The sequence below is a fragment of the Anopheles coluzzii genome, chromosome 2, assembly GCF_943734685.1.
Source record: "Anopheles coluzzii chromosome 2, AcolN3, whole genome shotgun sequence".
Taxonomy (NCBI): Eukaryota; Metazoa; Arthropoda; class Insecta; order Diptera; family Culicidae; genus Anopheles; species Anopheles coluzzii.
This window is the reverse complement of record NC_064670.1, coordinates 113,477,116-113,500,755: the sequence shown is the minus strand read 5'-3', so window position 1 is coordinate 113,500,755 and position 23,640 is coordinate 113,477,116. Positions and strand designations below refer to the sequence as shown.

At 46.0% G+C, this 23,640-nt stretch overlaps 2 protein-coding genes across 2 annotated transcripts in view; both read right to left on the bottom strand.

Annotated features, from left to right (window-relative positions):
- Positions 1–1,200: 1,200 nt before the first annotated feature.
- Positions 1,201–3,986, bottom strand: LOC120953520 (uncharacterized). Its single transcript, XM_040373541.2, has 2 exons — positions 1,850–3,986; positions 1,201–1,782 (listed from the first exon to the last, which is right to left on the bottom strand). The coding sequence occupies exons 1-2, from the start codon at positions 2,302–2,304 to the stop codon at positions 1,443–1,445; spliced, it is 795 nt and encodes a 264-aa protein (XP_040229475.2). The 5' UTR covers positions 2,305–3,986; the 3' UTR covers positions 1,201–1,442.
- A 189-nt stretch (positions 3,987–4,175) lies between these two features.
- The window catches only part of LOC120950337 (BTB/POZ domain-containing protein 9-like), a 162,787-nt gene continuing 143,322 nt past the window's right edge, over positions 4,176–23,640 (bottom strand). Inside the window, exon 4 of the mRNA XM_049606399.1 lies at positions 4,176–4,940. The gene's annotated coding sequence lies outside the window, so the exon portion shown is untranslated. The remainder of the gene's footprint in view (positions 4,941–23,640) is intronic.

The following is a 23,640-nucleotide window of genomic DNA, read 5'->3' as shown; positions in this document are numbered from 1 at the left end:
AACAACTTCAACAACAAACAAAAAATGTTTCTAGTCACATTTTTTTTGTTTAAAGATTCATAACTATAAGCAAAATACATCAGATTGCTTATTTTGATGTTACTATCATTGCTGACCTGCTGTGAATTTGAAAAAGCAAATGAAAATGCAAAACAATAATGTCACCGAGTATACAAAAGGCTAAGAAAAATCGAGGCACTTTTGTGTAGAATTAGTTTAGAATTATACCAACTAAAACACATCTAATCCAATTTCCACAACGACTCCAATGGGTTTTCTTTGGTAAACCCTCCCCTTGACTAGGTAGAACATATTGTCCCATAATTAGCTTAAAACAGCAGGTTAGCACCATTCTCGGTGCCGCTCGTACTGTAAACCAACACGGGCATGCGACCACTTTGGCCGCGAGTCTAAACCGTGCCAATCGGCCACCGGTTGAACGGCACGAACGGCACACGGGCGGCCAGGAGGCAAGCGGAAGCGGGAACGTGGCGAAAGTTTGTTATACAAAGTAAGAAACCCTCTAGACCCCTCTTCACCCCAACCCCGACGACGAAGAAGACGAAAGCCGGCGTGTGTGGCGTGTGTCAGCGGATGCACTATTTCGACCTACCGCGAGCTGTCGCCAGCCAGAGCCGTCGTCGTTGGTTGTTTGTCTTTGTTGGCAGTGTCGACCACGGACGGCCTCGGTTGCCTTTCCACCGCACACGGTACAAGTACAAGGGAGGAGGTATTTTGTTTTTGTTTTGCCGTTCGTTCTAGTGCTAGCTGAAAATGTTTAGAAGAAGAAAAAATCATTCGAGAAGGTTAAACACCGCTGGCAAAACACTGTTTTGCCGTTTGATTCGGAAGAACACTTGATAAGATTGGTAGTTAGAAACACGACAAAAACGATTCAATTTGTTCTCAACTTTCCGTGCCTTTAATATAATGATGTGGACTTTCCCGGCTACATTTAGAGGACACTGGACATGCAAAACCGCGAAGACCTTCCCACCGACCAAGAAGAAGGCATGAAATGGATGTGAAATGTGCTAATTTCCGCGCAAGTCACTGGCCAGCACTCTTTTTCCCTGCATTTAAATACGGCCAATCATTGATGCTTGCAAACTATTGACAAAAAGACACACGCAAGTACCACCGTGCACCCCCGCCACACCCACACGCGCATCATAATAAAGCAACAACATCGACGAAGGGTCACGTTTCAGGCAACGATTTTTACTACTGCTTCTCGACACGATGCTAATGGATGTGTGCGCCATTGACCATTTCACCGAAACCCAAATTAACCCCATGCACCCCCGGGGGCCACAGCATGAACTGCGAACCATCCGAACCCTTTTCCCGCGAGAGGGAGGCGTTTCCTGATGAATTATTCGCGCAAGTCCACCGGCAAAAAGGCACGATTTGCATTGCACGCCCGACCGTCCGACCGGTTATCAATAGAAATGCACACAAACTTCCAGAAGCTTCGTGCGGCTGTCGGTAAGAAAGTCTAGCTGCTGCTCGGGTACGACCAGCCCAGCGCCGGACCGGTGCAGCTCCGCCGCGTCCTGCGAACCGTGCAGCGGCACGATCTCACCGCTGAAGGCTACCGCGTACATCACCAGCCGGGAGGATTCGTTCTTTCCCGCCTCGAGCGTGTACTGCTGCCGGTGGCCATCGCCCGCGTCGGGACCGGTAATCCACAGCACCAGCCGGTCCGAACCGTGGAGCGAACATTTCGACGACATCAGCGCAAACGGCAGCTTATCCCGATGCTTCCCATCGCCAAGTCCTCTGCGATATAAAGAGGCATATCTTCAGGAAATCATCAGAAGGTTGTTCGTCATTTGCAATAACTTACCTTATTTTGCCACTAAGAAGCAGAAGCCTGTGACAGCGCGGCTGGTCGGTCGGTTCCGTGTACGGGTCGATCAGGATGGTGTTGGTTTCGCCCGGCCACAGTGTGTCCACCAGCACCTCCTGGTGGTCGAAGGCGACGTGTGTGGCGAACATAAACAAGCAGCACGGCTGCCGGCACCCGCCGGCGGGACAGGGAAATGGTTGGCGCGAGATGGCCGTATCCTCCAGATTCACGACGGAAGAGGACACTTCCGGCAGCACTTCGAACGGAAGCTGACACTCCTGCCCGTTGATCGTGGCGGTGTACAGCGATTCGCTAGCCAGCAGTGAGCTGGTACAGTGGAACAGTTCGCTCGGCGGTATCGTTTCGTCGAGGAGTTCTTCCTCCCGGCCGAGCTCCTGCTCGGTCGGACATGGTTTCGGTATTTTCGACTTTTTAATTTCGTTTCGTGACATGACGGGTTTTCAAGGGGTAAACTTGTGTGGTCGGTTCCACTGGCTACTGTGATCGTGCGATTGTGCGTTGCGAGGGATATACGGTTATGACGCCTGCTGCGATTGTCCGTGCGGTTCCATTTCGTCAGCATTAGGAACAGCCTCAACTTCCCGGAAACACTTCAAACTTTGCCGTGACCTTCCCTGACCGTGTCCGTGCCGTAGGGCTAGCGAAGGGTATCGGTTCATCTGTGCTATCTCCCAATTCTTTCTACCACGTCAAGCGAAACGCAAGAGATTACGCACTCGCAAGTAAAAGAACAAAAGCGGAACCCTGCTAATTAAACGAAAGAAATCCCGTTCCGCTCTTCATTATCGACGGTCGGGAGTTTTGGTTCTCGCTTTTTAAAAATTCCCCCGGGTAAGATTAGAACGCTGGCGTGCAGGCCTCCGTCAGCCTCCGTATACCAACCCAAAAGGCCGCGACGCCAGTGGCCAGTGAGATGTTGTTGCCTGGTCGTAGGTGCGTTTTTATTAGCCGAAGCGCTCGATTCGAGCATGTATTCAGCAAGCGTGCGCTTGTAGCTCATGCGTCCGGTGCCCTTGGGCTGGTTTGGGCCGGTGCAGCCCCCTCCCCAATCAATGCAAATGGTGTGCATGTAAGATCGGTTCGTTAGATGCGAAGGATAACTTCACGACAAGGAATTGCTTGTTTTTTTATTTATGCTCCTGCTGCAGCAACTTGGCTAGCTAGATCGGGGGTTGTCCCCCTTAATGCATTGCAAATCAGCAGCATAGAAGGCGTTCCCCGGCGGCCCGAGTTCCGCGGGCTATTTGCATGGCAATCTAATGAATACGTCAAGTGTCAGGCCGGTAGCAGCGGGTATGCAAGGTGGCGATGAAAATGATAAATAATCTCGGCCCGCTCGGGCAAGGGTGCCAAAACCACCGGGCACATGTCGTGCGGTTAGCGCGCCACGGGCACAACATAGACCTGACACCTTGCTGCTGCTTCACGGGTGGGCGGGCGAGCTGATTGATGTAGTTTTAATGATCGCGGGTAGTGTGGGCAGTGCAGGGACGCATGCATACCGATCCCGTGGCGGCCTTAAACAATGTTGCAATCGCAACGTTGGTGGTGCTGGAGGGGAGTCGTGAAACTGTTGATCGGTGCGTTTTCGATGTGATCTGCCACGATGCTACTGGGTGTTTCACCTGCAAGAAGCTACTGCCACTGATCAATCCATCCGCTCGTTTGACAATCTCGGGCAAAACGCGCTCTAGGGCACGTTGATTAGGTGCGAGAAATTCTACACCCCGCGATATCAAGCGCCGTAACCGCACGGGAATCATGTTCCTTCTAAAGCGTCGTGTCAGTCGGACAAATAGTCACGTCAGGGAACCATCACACCGGTGCGGTTTCTCGTGTCATAACGTACACGTGGCCCGGTCGAACGTTTTTGCGGGAAGTGCAACGATGATGATAAGGACTTTGGTTAATGAAATGCAGGAAGAACGAGCTATAACATGCACAATTGACAAAGAATATGGTAGGAATGGAATTTCATTAACTGGTACTTAATAAGTCTCGAAAGCCTGTATACGCCGGCTTAAACCAAATAGAAGAAGAAGAAGAAGAAGAAGAAGAAAATACTTAATCTGTACGGAATAAATTGTCTAATCAAATTTGTGGACAAAATAGAAGCAATCAGTTGACAGGGACTTACATTTTATTTAATAATTATGTTAATAATTGAATTATTATGTTTTAACATAATACATGAACACATGAATTATAACAAACTTTCGAGAATACTGCCGAAGCAGTAATAATGCGAATCTAAATAAAAAACTTTATTATATAGGTACTTTGGTAAAACATACACGGTCCCTGTATTAAAAAAGATTTTTATTTTTATGTAGTTCTGTCTGATCTACAATAACCTTATTTTTTCGACTTTGAAACACGATTCAGACATACTCTATTTCTGTTCCGACCCAATTCGTGTCCAAAAAAATTACTCGAGGTAGAATACATTTGCCATAAGCGATAGAAACATTCTGGAACTATACATTGTCATTATTCCATCTTTAACAGCTTCCAAGGAGGTAAGTCATGCAGTCATGCAGGATTTAAAGTAAATTAAAACAAAAATCGAATTAAATCCACCATTGATGCCTCACTGATTTCCCGCAAGCTGCATATTAAGCGTAATTAATGCCTTTATAATTGATACAATCGTTTCAATTCACCGTGTAGCGGACGCTCAACAGTGTACGATGTGTCCGAGGCCTTGATCGGCTCGAATTTGCGGGACTACCATCGTTTTTTTTTCGGCGGGGATAGTTGAAGCAGTTCTAACACCAATCACCACCACACGCTGAGGACAACACCTCCTAACGATCGCGATTGTTTCGTTGCTCTGCTTTGTTTTTACGCGCTACATCGTTTTCCGGTGACGGGCAGAGGCATTAAGCCTCAGCCTGTCCGCAATGCCGGGCGAACCTGTTCGACCGGTCCACCACGCCTGACCTGCGCCAAGCCGATTCTATTTGAGCATCGTTCGTTCCTGAGGCTGACGGGATGGGTACTGGACCGTGGCAAGGCGGCAAGCTTACCGGACACATTTGGCACAGTGAGGTCGGCGAGGAAGTACCTAATGAAGACAGTAACAAAAAAAACTGGACGATTAAAATCATCAGGTTCAGGTTCAGCATTGTCACCATAAGTATGGTCCACTATTTCATTTCCATCGTTTTTTTTTTTTTGGCGCATTGACAGCAATTTGACGTTCACTCTGCATTTTATATTGTTGTTGGTCTTGTTTGCAGTCATTTGCAACTTTTACGACACATACACACACACACACACACACACACACACACACACACACACACTTACACTCACAAACGCTCATGCACACTAACCCAATGGACGGACTTTGTCCCCAGCGGCGGGGACTCTCATTTGGAACGCAATTTAAATCAATTTTGGCAAAACAACTGTGCAGCAAACAGAAAAACAACAACATTATCCATCATACATTGTGCCAAACAGAAGGTTTACAAAAAAAAAAGAACCCCACCTGCATTCCCACCAAGTTTAAAAAGCAAATAGATCGAACGCCAAAACTGCTTAAAGTGCTGCAAGTGGACGAAAAAAAAAAGTCAAACCAAATCAATGCGCACATTCCCCGGCTCTAAAGTCCATTAAACGCGACGTGCAGTCAGTCACTCCGGCGGACGTCTGAAGGTGGCCACGGTTTGAAAGAATGAAGTTTTATTTATTTACTTCTCTGTGAATTGCCAGTTTTTTTTCTGTTTGGTGGGTGCATTAGTTTGCAAAAATTCGTACCCACTTTTTGCCCACCCGGGCACCCACTTTCCCGACAGGTGTCGAGTGTCCGCGTGTACGAGCGCGTGCCTTGTGAAGCATTTTTTTTTTTGTTTGTTTGCCGTTGTTGGCTATTGCCTTTGTTTTCTGTGCCCAATCAAGCAATAGTTGGACGAGAGGTAAATCAAAGTAGCAGCAAATGTACAGCTCCGCACCGCACCGGCACACGTCGAGCTGATGAAAACGGAAACGAGCTCCAGCGCGCCCCAGCCCGCAGCAACGGCAGCGTGGCAGCGAAGCGGCCGTCGAAGAACCGTGGCAGGAGAACTGACCTAGCTAAGTGGGTTTTTGTTAAAAATCTAAGCTCCCAAGCCTCAACCCCAGCCAACCTATCAGTTGCCGAGGGTAGGCGCACGCGCAAGCCCCGAATCACGTCAAACGTGCAGCTGAGCAGCGTGTGTGAGCGTGAGTTTGACTCTATTAGATTGGGTTTTTTTGTGGGTGCCCCAGTTGCCGATTGCTGCGGGTTTGTTTAGACGGGAGTATTTCAAAATGGACTCGTTTTTTCTGCCGTGCCAACCCTGCTGACCGGTTCGGTCACTGTTGACGGGTGCCCACCATAAACCAGGCTCGGTTTAGTCGACGTCTCGTCTCCGTTCTGGCTGTGTAATTTTTTGTAGCCCCGTGTGATCCAAGAGCGATAAGCGGAGGAGAGGGAACAGATTTGGAGGTGCTGCTGCTTGCGGGTGTGTGTGTGTGTGTGTGTGTGTGTGTGTGTTGCTAACGCACAAACGGGGCACAATCGGAAGGCAATCGTACTTTTGTCTAATTGGCATATTTAATGATCACAGTCCACAGTTTTTGAGTGGGCTTACGGGGGAGGGTGTTGGGTAGAGAGGAGAGCAAATGTGTGGCGGTGCGATAATGCCAATCCAGCCAATCACGCCGTGACGGCTTCGAGCGAGTGGGGACAGGAATTAAATAATCAACCGCAAGACGGTTCCGGTTGGGAAAGGCCGTCCGCTGGCAAAACCGAACGGCCTCGCGGGCGATGCAAACGCGTCGCGAGTAGATTCTTCGAGTGTGCCGTTTGGCAGTCGTGATACCGGTATAGTGGTAGGGGAGCAACATACTTTTTGTGGGTAGAATGATCTAGTACAAAAACTGCTTGCACTAGCGTTGTGTATGAAACTGTTTCTAATAAACTAACAGACTGATCGAAATTTCAATCGCTTTATCGAGTGTTTCTATTTCCTGATCGCTATCGCATGAACAAGCGCAACAATTAAATTTCTATCAACTAGAGACGACCGATTGAGGCATCTTGCATTATTTTTCGCTTTTGTTCTAGTTCAGAAAGTTCGAGGTCTATGCGGCATGGGTCAAGAGACAATGTTGTAGCTGTCTTGCCAATTCGCTTCCTTTACAATGCGCCGTCTGATAACGGAGAATTGTTTGAAATCATTGCTATCATTGTCGATCACAGCTACATTTTGCTTTATTGCATTCACTAGTGCCTTTCTCTATACAAGTGCTTAAGGGATGTTGCTAACGGGTTGATAATATATGAATGTTTTTTTTAACATTTTGTTTTACTTCATTATTGCTTGTATAATTTAAATGTACAATTCAAGTACAGCTAATTAGAAAAAAGCGATATTGTGATGATTTCTTGCACCGAACACATGTTTCCTTAGGAATGTAAGAAAAAAACACGTTAATCAAAAAGCAATTTCAAAACACGTGCATCATTTCCTTTGAAAGGACTTCCTAGGACTCCTCATTAAACATAATTAACCGTTGAATTCGTTTGCTAATTTTCAATCTCCCCACTGTCTTATCACGATAGGGATTTGGTCTTTTTATGTATTTAATCATGTCTTGGACATTTATAGCTCCCCTTGGCACTATCTTTCTTGAAAAAGAAATAAACAATTACATCCTTCATTACACGGTAGCAATGGAGCCGTTGCCTGCCTATTTTCTATCGGCCTGTTTTCTGTTTGATTAATAACCGGGAAGCAAAAACGGGACCCTCGGCGACATCTATTTCAATGTCAAACGGTGAGCAACGTATTTCACCATAGTCTATAATAGGCTAAACAAGTTTAGAGTTAGGCGGGGCCATGTTGCGCACACAAAAACGGGCGGCACAGAATATTGAGGATCAGGAAATAAAGGTTACAGAAGCATTGAGTTATAAAACGACAGTGAAAGGTAAACTTTAGAAAAGTTATTGTAAAGACATCTAAATATTATAACTAAAAACATAAACCCACCTATATAAACCAATTCTTGGCCGCTTGTAACATATCTTAGAATGCAGAATTTGAAATATTGAGCATTCACACCGGAGGTTGTTCCAGCTTATAGAAGAAAAGTTTGGAACTTCTCTAAAGAAAACTGATCCGTGGAAAGGCCGCGATACCAGTATGTTTGATGGACTTGTTATAATAAGACAAGCAGTTTTTTAAAAGATCAAACTTCTTCGTTTTGATCTTTGTAATCTATTCTATGGGTTTGTATTCCTGACTGATGTCATATCAATCCTTCTTTTTGTAGATTAGAGTTGTCCAAGTCTTGGCAGGATATTGGGTTTCGTGAAGTTCCTCATCAGCGTCGAGCGAGTAATACCGTAACGCAAGGCTACTATTTTGCACATTGTTCCCGTTTCTCGCATATTTCAATGCTTTCTCTAGTTGCTGGATAGTGTAAGTCTTTAGATTACTCTTCTTCTTCTTATTCTTCTATTTTGCGTGACGTTCTATGAGGACATGCCGGCCTATAAGGCTTTCGAGACTTAATTCATTACCACGTAGCTGAATAGTCAAGTCAATCCTTGTTACGAAGGTACGGTCCATTCTAGGCTTGAACTCATGACGGGCATGTTATTCTTAGTAGTCTAATAAGTTCCACAAGGGTGTTCACGATGGGAAATTTGTTTTGTTTTGAGTTTAACCAATTTTGCAGATATGATGCCGAAAAAGATCTCAAATGGGTTGTCTTTGAATATCCAAAACTACCCATACTAAACAAACAAAAACTGCAAAAACTAGAAAGTCATTCAGCTTGAACAAAAAGACCGTGAACAACAGAAAACCGTGCTATACCTAATCCTTAGTGCACAATACACAATTTGCAGTTTGAAAGGCCAAAATTGACGTCACAATTGAGATTAGCACGATTTATGAGTTTGCTACAACCTTTGAAGCGCACGTGGACCGCAATCGTTGCTAGTCATTGGAGCCGGTGGGCAAACTCCAGCCAAATATCTCCCTTTCATGAAGTTTATGTGCATCTCATTGTCAACTCGTACGCAGTTGCCATTTTTTGAGGCTACACGCGCAAACGATTAACGTCCGGAATCAGGCGAAATCAGGCCGATTCGATATCAGGTAACCATGTACGTTCCAACAAGAGTGAAGTGTACGTTCAATTTATCATCCTATTTGGATGCCGAATGTCCTCCAACAGAGTCATTTCTAACTGGACAAAACCGTATCGCCTGTTGCAATTGGCCAAGGTTACTATTGACGTCAGGGAAGGTGGATGCTAACATATTTCGATAATTGTGTGCAGATCTCCCTTTCGCTAACCTTTGCCAAACAGGGACACTGTGAGCTCAAATCGAATTTGATGAGAGCACGTGGGACGGCAAATCCACGTTATTCAATCGATAAAATACTTACCAGCCAACAGGTTCCCAATTTTTCCGCCAGTTCTCCTAACCAGTTACTTTGCGTCGTATCATATGATTCCGTCCATGAAAAGATGTATCTAGTGCGCTCCACGAGGCTCCACGTGCCAACAATTAACATGGTAAGCCGTGTTTAACGAACCTGTTTTGGGCTGGTTTGGGCAGACCACATGATTCGTAACAGTGCGGGGTATCCTTTTTGGTGGTTCCGCGTGTACTCCACCTCCATAGATCTCTGCAGCAACAGTTCAATGTCAAACGGTGAGCAACGTATTTCACCACAGTTTGTAATTGTCCAAAAATAGATCATTAAAATGAACCTCCTTAATGCCTCATTCATCTCCTTCTTCAGAGAAATCTCCTCCCGCACGTACGCACTCCTAACTTCCAGTTACCGGCAGAGCCTACGGCTGAAGCTTGTCTTGCTACCTTCCGTCAGTCGGAATGTCGATCGAATGTACCTTTTGCAAGGTGCCGCTCTGTCGAGTGCATTAGCATGATCGGTGGAACGGATTAGAAGATTTGTCCGCTTCCTCCTCTTATGTTCCCCAATGCTCCCCTCTCATTGACGTCACCGAAGCTAGATAATTGAAACCTAATCGATCAACGTGTCGATTTGCCGCTCACTCACCTGTCCCAAAACCTGCTGGCGCTCAATGTCAATGTGAGTGGAGCGCATTCCAGCAATACCCGAACTTAATACGGCGCACGTGGACACCGTTGCATATATCAATCCGTGTAAACCGGTACCCACATGCCCCGGATTGCAAAGATGCCGAGTTTGGACGGTTTCATCATTAATATCGTGCCCGTCCCGGTTGTATTGTCGAGGCAGTTTTTGGCCACCCGGTGTGACAAGCAAACTCAACCCATTTTTGTTGCGACAACCACGTGGCGGAATTAGTAGCTGGTTACTCGTATGTTGAAAGAGAAAGACAGGCACCAAAAGTGCGCCAAAAAGCGCTGCGTTGTCTAATCCGTCGCGCTGGCCTTGCGGCGATGCGTACCTTTGAAGGACATTGGTTCCATCATTATCCGCGTGTAGTGTCGCAACATTTGTCTTATGTGAGACACATATGCGGCACTATTTGAGGCTTTATCGTTTCGTAGGAACGCACCTCGAGTCAGGTGATTGTTACATCAATGCTGTTTAACACTGGCGATGGTTTTCGTTAATGAGGTTACCTTTTATTCACGCTAGGCTTGTTTGGAAGGTAACAAATGGAGTTCGGGTACCTCGGTGACATCAAGTTCAACATAATGCATCAAAACTCAGGAGACTAGATGTTTCGATGCCATATTTGTCTGCTTCTGGAAACCTGCTGGTATAATTCAAGGAAATAGAATGGTAAGAAAAGACGCATATTGTTGGCATTTTACTATTCAAGCATTACTATTTTGACATTCGTATCAAAAGGACGATGGGAATCATAAGGCGTTAAGTCGTGTAGGCCTTCGTCATCGTTGGATCAGGTTAGGATGTCAGGTTCATCAAACCAAGCTCGTGGTACACCCCTCTCTATGTTACATGTAGGTTACATGTTACATGTTAAGATGTAGGTCTACACATATATAATCGCAGATATCAACAATCCAATGAAGTCCAAATCATACCACATTCGCAGTTAAACCAGATGGAAAATATTACACTTTGTCTGATACCTAAGATAGAATAACAAGAATACGGATGTTTGTTCCATACTGAGTAGGGTCATCAAAAGCAGGAAGGAAGGAGAATAATGCTTCAATGAGCATAAAAACAACAAGTACGCCTTAATTCCGCTCACACTCAAAGGATTTTCAGGGGTTCTTATAAGTTTCGAGCTCTAATTATCTAATATTATTATGCCATGTTATCATGCATCATGTGATGTAGCTACCACCTTAACAACTCATAACTTGGAAAGGCATTTTTTAATAAAAGCAGGAACTTTCGATTTTCATTAATTCTCCTATAAATGTCAGAACGTTCTATAGAAAAAAAAATCAAAATATTGATTGAAATTGGACATTGCTTTAACTGAAACACATGAAGCGAACAGTCTAATGTTTAAAACGGAAGCAAAATGAGAATTATTTTCAAGCATTGATTCCAACGCATGATTTTTATCAAATCAACGAAGTCCATGCGTTTCGAGATTAAACGTTTGACTACTGTCGCTCCAGGTCAACAAAACTCGTTCAAGCTGGAGAGGCCCCACACCACAATCAGAGAACTAAAGTAAATACACACACACACTCAACCACGCCACTACATCGCGGTCGAAATGGGCGGCAGTTGCACTGTTTTATTTTCCCACCGATTGATGGTCCAGTGAGCGGCCCATGTAGGCGTATCGAACTCCAAAACCTCCGCATGCTCGTTTCCGTACCGCTGTAAGAAAATGCATTCAGGAAAAACACACAACAAACCAACAGCAACAAAAAAACCTCCCCCAGACCCGACAGCAAGCGGCTTCCGATCCCCGGCACCGGTTGGAATGTCGGTGGTGGGCACTCGCGCACACACGCGCACCGAGTAAAGCATGCATACGCCACCGTTTGTCGCCTGCACAAGCGCACCGTTGCACCCTCTTGACGCGGCCGGGCGTGTTTGCGCAGCGCTTACACGAAGGCTCGTGTGTTGCCCCACCCGGGAGGTGCAAAAGGTCCCCAGGCCAATCGGGCCGGTCAGCTCTAGTTGGCTGGGCGCGCGAGCCCTCACACGTATTTACCCACGCCATTAGCGCGAGCGCAGCTAATATCAGGTAATCATGTGAAGCCGCTGGCCGCTGTAGCAGGCCGGGATCGAGGCTGGTTGCGTTTGTTGACTTTATCACCATGCTGCCGATAACGAATGGGAGGAGGGTGAGAGAGAGAGGGAGCGGCCACGACAGTGTTTCAGTGGATCCATGTCGCGTTGGGAGTGCCGTGTGGTCAGTGCGACTGGCCGCGATCGCTTTCTCACTCCCAGTGCGTTTGTTTGCGGTGAGCAAATGCGAGCCCCGGTGGCGACAGTGTTTACTTTTCACATGATATACACACACACACACGGTGCGCACAGTGACTGACCGCGACCACGGTACGGCCAGAAAGGCCCAACAGTTCCCAACACACGACTCCCCCCCCCCCCCTTCCCTCGCCAATCCAGTTCGTTGAGCGATAGTGGAGACCCTTCCCGAGTGCGCCCAGGGTGTGGTTTTCCGAAGGGGTTTAGTGTTGTCTGCGGTTGCAGTGCGGCGCAAAGAGTTTGATAGATCGATGGGAATCAATCTTCTTCACGATGGTGGTGCTGCTTTTTTACCATGGAAGTTCCGAGAGGTCTTACGGGACACGAGTTGGGAACCTGCCGATTAAGTCTTCATGCGGTGTTGCTTCACCACCGTCGTCAGGTTGGCGACATCTGGCACCTGGCCCGGTTATCGTTTGCATAGTACAAATAGTGGCTTGTTTGTTGATAGATTTAGATCAACCCAGCGCTCGCTGAGGTGTTGGTGTGTATGTGATAGCAATTTCAGGGAAAGTCTTGAGTCATCGGCTGGGTGGGGATTTTGAAACAGATATCTAATTCTAGGCATGAGTGATATCGTGTTTTGATGCTTGGAAGACGTTCGGGTCGTCACTAGACCTTATTTGGGAATTTTGTATATTTTTGATTTGAGGATGTCTGAAGTTTTAAATAAAGTCTGTTCTCAAGTTAAGAAGTTTTCGGCCTACGAAGATTCGGAGATTCAAAGATTCCTAAATTTGATAATTCTTAGAGCTAATTGTTAAGATTTCACTCATAAAATGTCTTATGATGTTTTACCAAAGTTTGAAGATCGTTAAACAGTTAATAATATGGAAACTTTATGCTTATCTAATCACCAAAAATTATCAAAATTTCTTATTCATTTATTGGTTTTTGGTGAATATTTCCTAATGTTCAAATGAAAACAAATTCATTTATTTGAATCCCTTAAAAGCTACACACTAGCACACTACAAACTCTTACTAGCTAAACTAACTGATTCTAGCTTATCCTATCTCCTGACCTTAAACAATATTGATGTCGTCGGAACGCATTAACCCGGAATTCAGGATACTCTGTAGTCTGAAAAGATTCAGATTATTGTAGCTAAACAGCTTAGGCTTAGGCTATTCTGTTTAGCTTCAATCAAGAAAATTAATTTAAATTACTGTTCCATTCGAAAATTCATCTACATTACGTAAAGATACGCCTGATTGGCTTTTGAGAAGCTGTTTAACGATTAAGTAAAATTAGTATTGTTGGATAGATAGACATCTCTGATTACAATCGAGTTCTTAACAAGATCTTTCTACTGTGCGACGATTCCAAGACCCAAGAAGAGGTGACGGAAACTTGTTCCCTTGCAACACAAACAGACACTTGCCGCATGCCCAACCTTCCGAGAAAATGGAAAGTGTGTACGCACACCCCCGTGGCCAAAGACAAAGACGAGGACAAAAAGGGCAAAGCGAGGAAAACCCCTTTTTTCTGCAAGACCATTTAATCCTCGCCCATGAGTGCAGATGCAGACACTTGAACCGTCTTGGAGAGAATAAGTAGAAGCTGTAGCAAAAAAAACACAAAAACACGCACAAGAACGGACCTGCAGTACCGATACGTTTTGTTGTCCGCTTTTCCTCGCGCAGGGGCTGGAACCGTACCAGATTATGTGAAAATTTGACGCGTCATGCTTGGTCGGTGCTGCTGCCGGTGCCGGGTGCTTCGGGTAGGTCCGAGTTCCCGGATGTGATCGTAAAAAAGGCAAGCCAGCTAGTGCTGCAGCTGCCAACAGGCCCGACCACCACTCGAGCGTCGGGATGGCCTTGCCGCATCCTTTTGCATGTGCGGTGGCGTGATGAGGCGTCAGGCATCGGTGCGCGCATTTGCGTATCGGTTTTAACGAGCTGCCCTGTCTCTACGGTACATTTATGCACACACACACACAAGCACTGACTTGGTGTGATCGTAAAACCGGTGCCGGCGTACAACACATGTAGCGAACAACAAAACCCGTGCGACCGTCGTACGGCGTGTGGCCTTCGCATGGAAGATAACGCGCCTGGTGAAACGCGGTAAAGATAGACGCTTTACGGTGTCTTAAACCATTGCAGACGTTGAGCGGGTGAAACAAGCGGCACAAAACGCTCGTTAAATGGAGGATTAGCTGGTGTTGCTTGCTTGAAAATGGGATCCGGGAAAAATGGTTCGTGGTGGTAGTAGCGTTCACACGCGCATACGATCGAAAGAAACTGATAACGATCACACCATGGGGTAGCTCTATTGTTTGGTAGGCAGAGGATGCTCTGAGATGCACAGAGGGACATTGACAACAAGCCTCCAACCAGCAGCCAGCCAGCAACCGAAGAAGCGCGTCGGAGTGTTTTACGACCAACCGGTCACAAGACTTCTCCTTACATACCTATGTAAGGAGTTGTCTGATAAGATCTAAGTTCGATGCGTAACTACGCATTGCCAATCGCCAGTCCAAAGAGAGCATCATAGATTAAGGACACGAACCCGAAAGCTGCGTGTCACAAGTGTGCGTGTGTCCAGGGCCGGGAAGGTTCTGGCCTGCAACGTCCCGCTGCGTTCTGGCGCTCAAGCTGACAAGTGTCAACCGGGGCTTGACAAGGGTGTGCCGGGCATCATTACCTGCGTTTGCATCACGGGGTTGTTCGCTGTGTGGACCGGAGTTCTCGCAATTAGAACGTTGATTAGTGTCCTTTTCCTCTCCTTCCCCGGGATCCGCTGTGTTTGCTTAACCTGCTCTGATCGATCGATTGTGATAAATCGAGGTCAGGTGCGTGCTTGTTGTTCCCTCAGAAAACACGCATAAAATGCTCGTCCCCAATTTAATCGCTTAAAGGACAATAGAATGTCATCTTTTCGGTTGATCTTCTCGATTGTTTTCACAGAACGATCAATACAATATCTGATGGAAAACTATAAGGACAGGGTCCGAGTTCAAGAGCAGTGATTTATGAGTTGCAATGTTGCAACCCGTTTTTTGTATGAAACGGTCATTTTAAAATCTAATTGTCCATTGATTGCGGCAGTATAAATAAACGTCTAGACGGACTGCAATCAGAATTGCAAACTAAAGTAAGGGCTAACCGTTCCATTAGGTCGCAGTGTTGGAGCTCAGTGTTACCATTCCGTGATTAGCCGATGCCGATACCTTTACGCAGGGTGGGCTATGCTATGATGTTTCAATCACCACCGAGAGGCTCACCGCTCCCCACCGAGCAACATCGCTGCAAAAATACACTCTGACCGGCCCTGTAGCATTGAAGCATTCCTTACCGTCTGGCGCATGCATCGTTGAAATGTTTGAGATATCTCCAGCCGCTGCAGGTCTGCAGCCGGTTGCAACCGCCTCCCCTCCCCCCCTCCCAGTCTGTTGCATTCCTAACCGTTTGCCCTTCTACCCCTTGCGAGCTCATTTATCAATCGGCAAGGCGGCCCCAACCACGTGCATCCGTCCTGTCCGTCGGCTTGGCTGCATCCGGCCGTACTCGGTTCACTGCCGACGTCGCTGCTGCCGCCGAGGTCTCGTTCTCAATTCCCCAGACGAGCGAGCTCGAACGCGGGCGCGCGCTCGCGCAATTCGTGCGCCTCTTATCAGACCTCGTCTGCTCCGCCGAGCCACTCCACCTCATGCCAGACTCTTCCCTCCCCCCACCGTACCACTGGTATGCCAGCCAGTCAATGGGTCAAGTTGGTTGGAAGGCAGAACGGGGGAGGCAAAAAGCATGTTAAAAAACAACATCAACATCCACCGCCCGAACCGTTTTGTTCAGCGAGCTGGCCAGAGTCTGCGAGGGTGTACGGCGGTGTGTGTGTGTGTGTGTGTGTGTGTGTCTGTGTGTGCGGCTACACGCGGCGTGTTATCTTTTGCGTGCCGACGTTGTGACATGCTCGCGAGCGGGCGAAGGCGCGCGCTCGCGCACGCTCGCACGGAAGTACGCACCGCGCAAGTACAAGAAGCTGGCCGCGTGGCACTGTGTGGCACTGCGTGGCCATGTTACGTCTGGCCTTGCCGTCTGACGGGTGCTTGTTCGGTCGGTGGGCGCATCGGTGTAACGGTCCGGTTTCCGAGCCGGAAACCTGTGCCGGGCTCGCGTTCGATGGGTGGTTTGCGATCGCGTTGGAATGAAAATGGCATGTTTTTGCGCCATTCCGAGCACGAACTGAGCGTGAGGGTGAATTGATTTTCGTAGATTTGTTGTAGGGTTTGGCGAAACAGATTATGCTCACTAAACCCGGCCGAGACGTGCTAAGTCGTTCTCGTGCGTCACGCGGAAAGATGAACTGGAACTAAAGTCTGGCTGTTTTGTGCGATCTTGGACGAGGGAAAACGATACATCTTTGTGTGCTGATTGAAAAATGAAAAAGTCAAACTAAATATGCAAGATGGAGATCAGGAATATTCGTGCTTTGCTGACTAATTAATTGTTGAGACTTATCCAAGTATCTTATCTGCATCTTAATCATATAACTGTAAATTAAAAAGTCAACTGTAAAATTAATGTTGAATAAAGCGGAAAGTTTAAGTTAAATCAGCATTTTCGTTCTGGATATAATGGAATGAATTGAATGAAATGAAATGAATTCCACAATTCGTTAATATTGATCATTTTAATTTTGATTATTCTGCTAAAATTTTTACAATAGCAACACTACAAGACTTTTTTTATTCTATAATTGCTAATACAATCGATTACTCATTCTATTTTACACTGTTTCCTACTATTTTCCATCAATTGGTGAAATATATTTCTGTTGAGATCACTGAGTTAAGTATTGCTTTGTTTTATTATTCAACGCTAAATTGTTTAGTATGAAAATCGAATTATTTTATCAAGTCGAAGATGTACGAATCTAAGAAGAACTTATTCTGTTAACATCTGCGGCTTGTTCCTCCCACAGAACCCGGATAACTCCGATGTTTCACCCTGCAAGCCAATAAATGCGTGAACATATAGCACACAAATCGTGGGCAGGGCATAGTGCTGCATCCACTCATCCGTTAAACTGTCCGACTCGTTCCCATTTCATTCCCTCCTATCCCACACACACACACATATACAAACGCAGAGGATGGAAGATGAAAACCTAAACCCCAAAAGCTTGCACCTTGCAACGGTCTCTCGCAACGGCCCGAACCGAAAGGCGTTCGAAAAGCGAAGGTTCCCGGAACATTTCAGATCCGACACCCACCACGACGACGATGACAAGTGTCGACGACGGGGCTAAAGGACGACAACCGTTCAGCGATGATGACGCTGAGGCTAACGCTGGGCGACGGTGCAAGGATTATGATCGCCGTTCGCCGATGACTTTCAACGTTGCACTATCGGTCGGTTTTTTTGGATGTTTTCTTAGGATGCCATGGCAGCCATATGTGGCGATGTGCCCTGCCATGCCCTTCGCCACTTGAGGCGAGGCCGCTTCCCCGGCAAACCGTTCCTTTCCACACTGTTTGCCTTTCGGTGCCACTTGAGCATTATGCTGCGATGATTGCTGCCATTCAGCAGCCCACCGAGCACACCCTCCTGAAGGATTCCCGGAATGATGCCGGGTACCGTAAGCCACCGTGGCCCGTACCATGGTTGGTCGGTGGAAAAAGTTGTTGTTTTTTTAACGATTTAAAAGGAAAAACGACACCCTTTTTCACGATGTGTCCCATCGATGAACGCAAGCCAAGGTAATGAGTAGCGTTTGTATTATGGTTTAATTTACTGTAAAAACTTTTTACGACACTATGCGCTCCTTCACACTCCCGCTGCCGCCGCCGAGTGCTAGGGATGACAATTTGACGGATATGGTTTATCGAATGGGAATTTTATTACATTTCCCCATGTAACCGTAAGGCCGGCTCACTCGAGGTTTATGTTTGTGCGTCACGCATTGTTGCTGTTTTCCGGAGGAAGCAGCGGAACGGAACCACCGGCGGTGGTGGATTTTCGAGAGGATGCCACTCGAAAGCGATGGTAATAAAGTGCAAGATTTGATTTTTTAAAGTTTTGTGCATTTTGGGGAAGAACAATATTTGTTAAGGGAGCTAGTAGCTATGTGTGTGTATGTTTTTGGTTGGCAGTACGAGCTTGTTTGTGGATTGTCGCTTTTGAAGGAAACACTTGACTGTTTCAGTATGTGTGTGTGTAGAAAGGATATGCTTCTTTGCGGGCTTATCGTCCTGGGTGGTTTAAGGACGGATATGTGGGTTTTGGATGAATTTGGGTAATAAAATTTTCAAAACGACTCTGATAGCTTAGTCACAACGCATAAACAAACGTAGTTCTTGCAGTAGAACATTCAGCTGTCAAGGGGACAACATTGACATGGGCATCTGTAACTTAAACTGTCACGGATGGTACAGGAAATGAGTCGTAATATTGGGCGTAATATTCGGGATTTGAGCCATAAAAATACATTTGGAGTTAGAAAAGGTTTAGTTATCGGTTGACATATGACCCAGTTAAGTTTGTAGTGAAATAGGTTGCTACTTTACGTTGCCGCTTTACTTCTTTACACATAAAGTAAGCAACAATCTCATGCTCAAACGCAAACGAAAGCAAACTTCCGATCGGGCAATTAATAAAAGAGGGAAAAAATCCCCCGACAAACGACCCCAAATCGGCTCCCCGAAGGTAGTGTGCTGCACCTGACACACGGCCACACCCTGATCTCTTCCGACTCCCCTCCCTGCGCTCCTGCGTATCTCTGCCGTGCACTCTGCCCCATTTGCTAGCGATAACTTGCCGCCCTAGAGAGCAGCGGCAATGCTGCCGCCGTCGCTTGCGCAAACGGTGCGCGATAAGCGGGGCGTGCATTTTATCTCGCCGCACGAGAAGTGGCCCCAGCCGATTAAAAAAAAGAAAAGTGCGCCGTTCGGCTGTCAGGTAGTGGGGGGCTTATGTACATGCCGGCACACACACATGCTGGCGAGGGGTAGCATGACCCCCCATCACCGCCACTGATAAGGCCGGCGTTTGAGCGTTCTAGCCGGAACGATAGCACGTACATGCCGTCATGTCGCCTAATATATCACAGTGGAGTTGGAGCTTATTGGAGAGAGAAAGAGAAAGAATGAAAGAAAGCGGGGAAACTTATTGCACGATAGTGTTGCGTGAAGGCGCCTTTTTTGTGGAGCATGATTCATGCGTTCGTTGACATGGCTTTGGTGCATAAATTGTTGCAACAATTTTCTTTTTATTTAATAATGGGGCCCTTTCCGTTGTAAGTTCGTAGGCTGAAATTTCAGCCTGTCAGCTGTTTGCATTGTATAGCAGTTTTCGAGCAGCTATCTAAGTGGGTATAATATACAGGTGAGCTTATCCCAAGGTGTTTGAATTTAGAAGACTGATTTTTATCGCTTCTGCTTCCGAATGAATATTTTAGGAGTGTTTTGAGTATTCGTCAAGCCTCAAGAAAGCTTGTTTGAACAAAAGTTTTCACCCATCCTGTCAAAAAGTGATATTCAAATTTAGTTTTAAAAAACATACTACGATACCACCTGGACTACATACACTTTGATTCTAGATTCGACCACGTGATCTCTTTAATGCACCTTGGGGTAAATGTAAACAACACCGTGTTTTCGAACAGGTACTCGAATCTAATTCTAGCTTTGAGGCTAGAATAATCTAGACTGAAATTTGCAGGCTAGTTTTTTGTGTGGTTTTGTATGGAGTGTTTACATGATTTCAGCCTCCAGGAGTTTGACAGTCCATACAAAAAACTGACTAATTTCGTGAAGGGCCCCAATGGTAGACTTTGCTCAACTCCAACTTTTCAAACAAGAAATTAATACAAAATCAATTGTTTAACAATCAGGCTCTTTATTCAATATTTTATCTTTTTTTAACACGAATTTCCCATTTTCCCTCTACTCTTACAAGCCGAAAAGTAAATCTGTTTGCCACATAACATCCTTCCATAAATCAATCCGCTTTAACCTTCCAAATGAACGCAACCCTCGATCCCTTATCAATCAACCGATACGGGCAAAGGATTAATTGGAACAATCACCAGGCAGTCGTTCGGGACAAGGAAATCAATTACCGATCGATTGTTTCGCCCGTTTAGTTCCGGTTGCTCGTTGCTCGGAGCGTTACCGCCAAACGCACAGTGCGGCAAGGTCGTTCTTTTTCCGTATCGCATCGATACCGTGCTTCACACTCGCAATTACGTCAATATTTAATATTGAAAGAAGAAAGAGAGCACCAATCGAGCGTGCATTTGTTCGAACTTCGAGCTTGCACGCGGTGCGATCGTACAGCGTTTCAGAACGACGGACTGATAATTACACCAAAGACAACCGTGACAGACGGCCGACTCCCGGAACGAGCCCCGAAGCGCGTGTCCAAACGTGCTCGTTGTTCCCAAACGTTCTCGCTCGGTCTTTTGCAGTCTGCCCCGCCGTTGGTCATAATCCGGCCCACATCACCCGCATCGACGATGGTGGTATTTGAGAATGGTTCTATAGAAGAAAAAAAATACATCCCCCACGAAAGAAAGGGAAATACCATCGATCGCGCGCGATACACACAAACGGAACGGATGATGACGAATGATGAGGTGTGCGACCGTCGATCGCCGACTGATCCTTTTCCGTAGCCGGGCGGGGAAGAAATCAAGGGAAGGATTTATCTTTTTTTTCTTTGCTGTTGCTTCCCAAACCCGCCCCGCAGCTTCGCTGGCACTATAATAATGCTTCAGATACGGCACGCACCTGCTGCCACTCGGACCCGTTCGGTTACCGCCGAGAGAGGAGGCGACGCATTATGATTTATGTTTTGCTTTCCAATACGGCATCGAAGTTGCCCCGCAACGGCGTGGCCATCGAAACTGGAACGAATCGAAAGGGGCGATCGGTTTGCTCCTGGTCCTGGGTTTCTCCTTTCATCCTTCTGTCTTTCCTTTTTACACTCAGTTTCCTTGCTTCTCATCTCCCCCCGTCTCGAGGGGTCCTGAGCAATGTTTTGCAGGATTTTAGAACGTTACAGCGCTATTGGTTGATGGATTTTGGTCCCATTTTTATTCAACCATGCGTCGGATTTTGATGCGTACCGTTCCGACCCGCAGCAGATCTAATCCTAGTCTTTTTTTTTATATTATGATGAACTTCAGTGATGAGAATGGACAGAAGGGTGGAAAAAAGGACAAGTGTGCTATGGGGGAGAGAAACAAAAAAGGATGAATCTCTAAAATGGGCCATACACACGCAAAAAGGATGCATGTCTTTTCGGTAGGATTACATCGGAGCCCGTCAGTCCCGCCAGGCCTCAAACAGGAAATGCTGCAAAAGGGAACACTATCCGAAACGGTCACGATCGGGTAGGCGGGGGAAGGGGGAGAAGAAATGGACGACAATCATATGAAGAGTAGAGGAACTGGCGATAGGAAAACAAGAGGAGAAAACCTCGGTCCACCGATTTCGAATGTGTAATGTTTCCTATTTCATGCAGGTGAACCTTCACCAATCATCCCTGGCGGATGAAAGCGAACGTAAAGTGTGGGAAAGTGTGCGCTGCTCTCGTTGCTGTGCACAGGTTGAACAACAGAGTTTTAGGACCTTTATCTGTTATTCCCTTCTCTTCCCTTCTCTGAAGTCGTCTGGGGTTTTAAGTGTTGGTTTCAAATTCAACGTCTCTGCAAATGGAATGTTGTGCAGCGGGATCCCTTTTTTTGCTTAAGCCACTCGGGCAACTCCCGGCGGGTGATCGGATTCGTTGTGCCAATGCTTAGAGCGGTGCAATAATGAAAATTGAATGCATTTCCTGTATTGGATGGTACCGTTTGATCATGATTGGGATCTCAGCATTCAGCGCAAAGGGCACAGGTGCGGTTTGGAACGGTTCAAACGTAGCGTTCCGTAATTTTCGATGAGTTGTAGACGAACAAGTAACGTTTGCAGATCTCTTTTCTGTCTAACGGATGTTGAGCAAATGCATTATTATTTTAGTTCAGATATTGGATGGTACAAAAGATTGTGTGGATGCGTGAATAAAATTAGCTAAATTGGTCTGGTTATAGAACTACGCTTAGCAACTCCAAAATTTTTTAATAGAATTTAATATTTATATTAGCTCTAGAACTCATCGCAAATAATAATAACTGATCTTAGAACTGATGTAGTACCTATTCTGCTTTCAAACTGACCTTGAACTGATGCTGACCTCATACTGGGATTTTAGCTTGTTCATGAATCTGTTCCGATAAAGAAACTCATTTTGAACTCATCCCGGCCCTGGAAACAATTCTGAATTCATACCAGTCTTGGAACCGATTGTAAACCTATATCGGCTCTGTTACTGATCTTGGAAATGAAACTTAACCTATCTAGAACTGACTCCGAACCTATACCAATTCTAGAATTGAACATCAGTACTTCAATAGCAGCTCTAGAACCTATCGTGGTCCTCTACTGGTCTTGTAACTGATATCGAACTCATACTGGTCTTTGAACTGATACCTATACTCTGAATCTGAACGTATACCAGCACTGGAACTGATAAAAATGATGATACAATTCGGCTGTATACGCCAAGACGTTAGAACTGTTGCTGCGCTAAGTTCTACTGGAACTGGTATAGAGCCCATACTGGGCCTGAGGCTGATCCTGAACTCAAATCGATCTTAAAACTGACCTGGAAACTATATTGGCTTAGAAGCTTGGCGTTTGAAACATCAAATCGCGATCGAACCTGTACCTGGCCAGAAAGTGATGTCATAACCATTATGGTTCAGTAACTGATACCACAATCTAATTGGTAGAAGAACTGCAAAGATTGCAAAAATATCGCGTAGATATTCAACATATCATTTAGCTAAGAATGTTGAGATTAGTAACTTATATGCTTATTATCAAAGATTATGATCAAAATTTTGTCACTTAAAATCCGTAGAATATTGTAAATCTAAATTTCTCGCCTTCTATCAAACTATGGTCAAAAATAAGTTAGTATTGGAGATATTTTTTTCAAAATGTTCTCCATACCGATTCCATGAATTGATAGTTAGTTTGATCTCTACTATCTGTATTTTCCCTTTTTTAGAATTTTCCCTTCGTTCATCCTCATGGCCTTGGTGCTCTACCTTAAACGGCATATGCAAACAATGCTTCAACAAAAATGCAACCCGCTCACAGTCAGATCGATAAGCGTGAAAGTGTAACAGACGCCCCCAAACAGCCCGGTGAGTTACGGCATGGCTACGCTCTACCCAACTCTGCCTTCATTTACACATTCCACCTTCTGCACACGCCCTTTCAACCGCACACGATCGGTCGGGCGGTCTAACTTTTACCATATCCTTTTTTGTTTTTTTTTG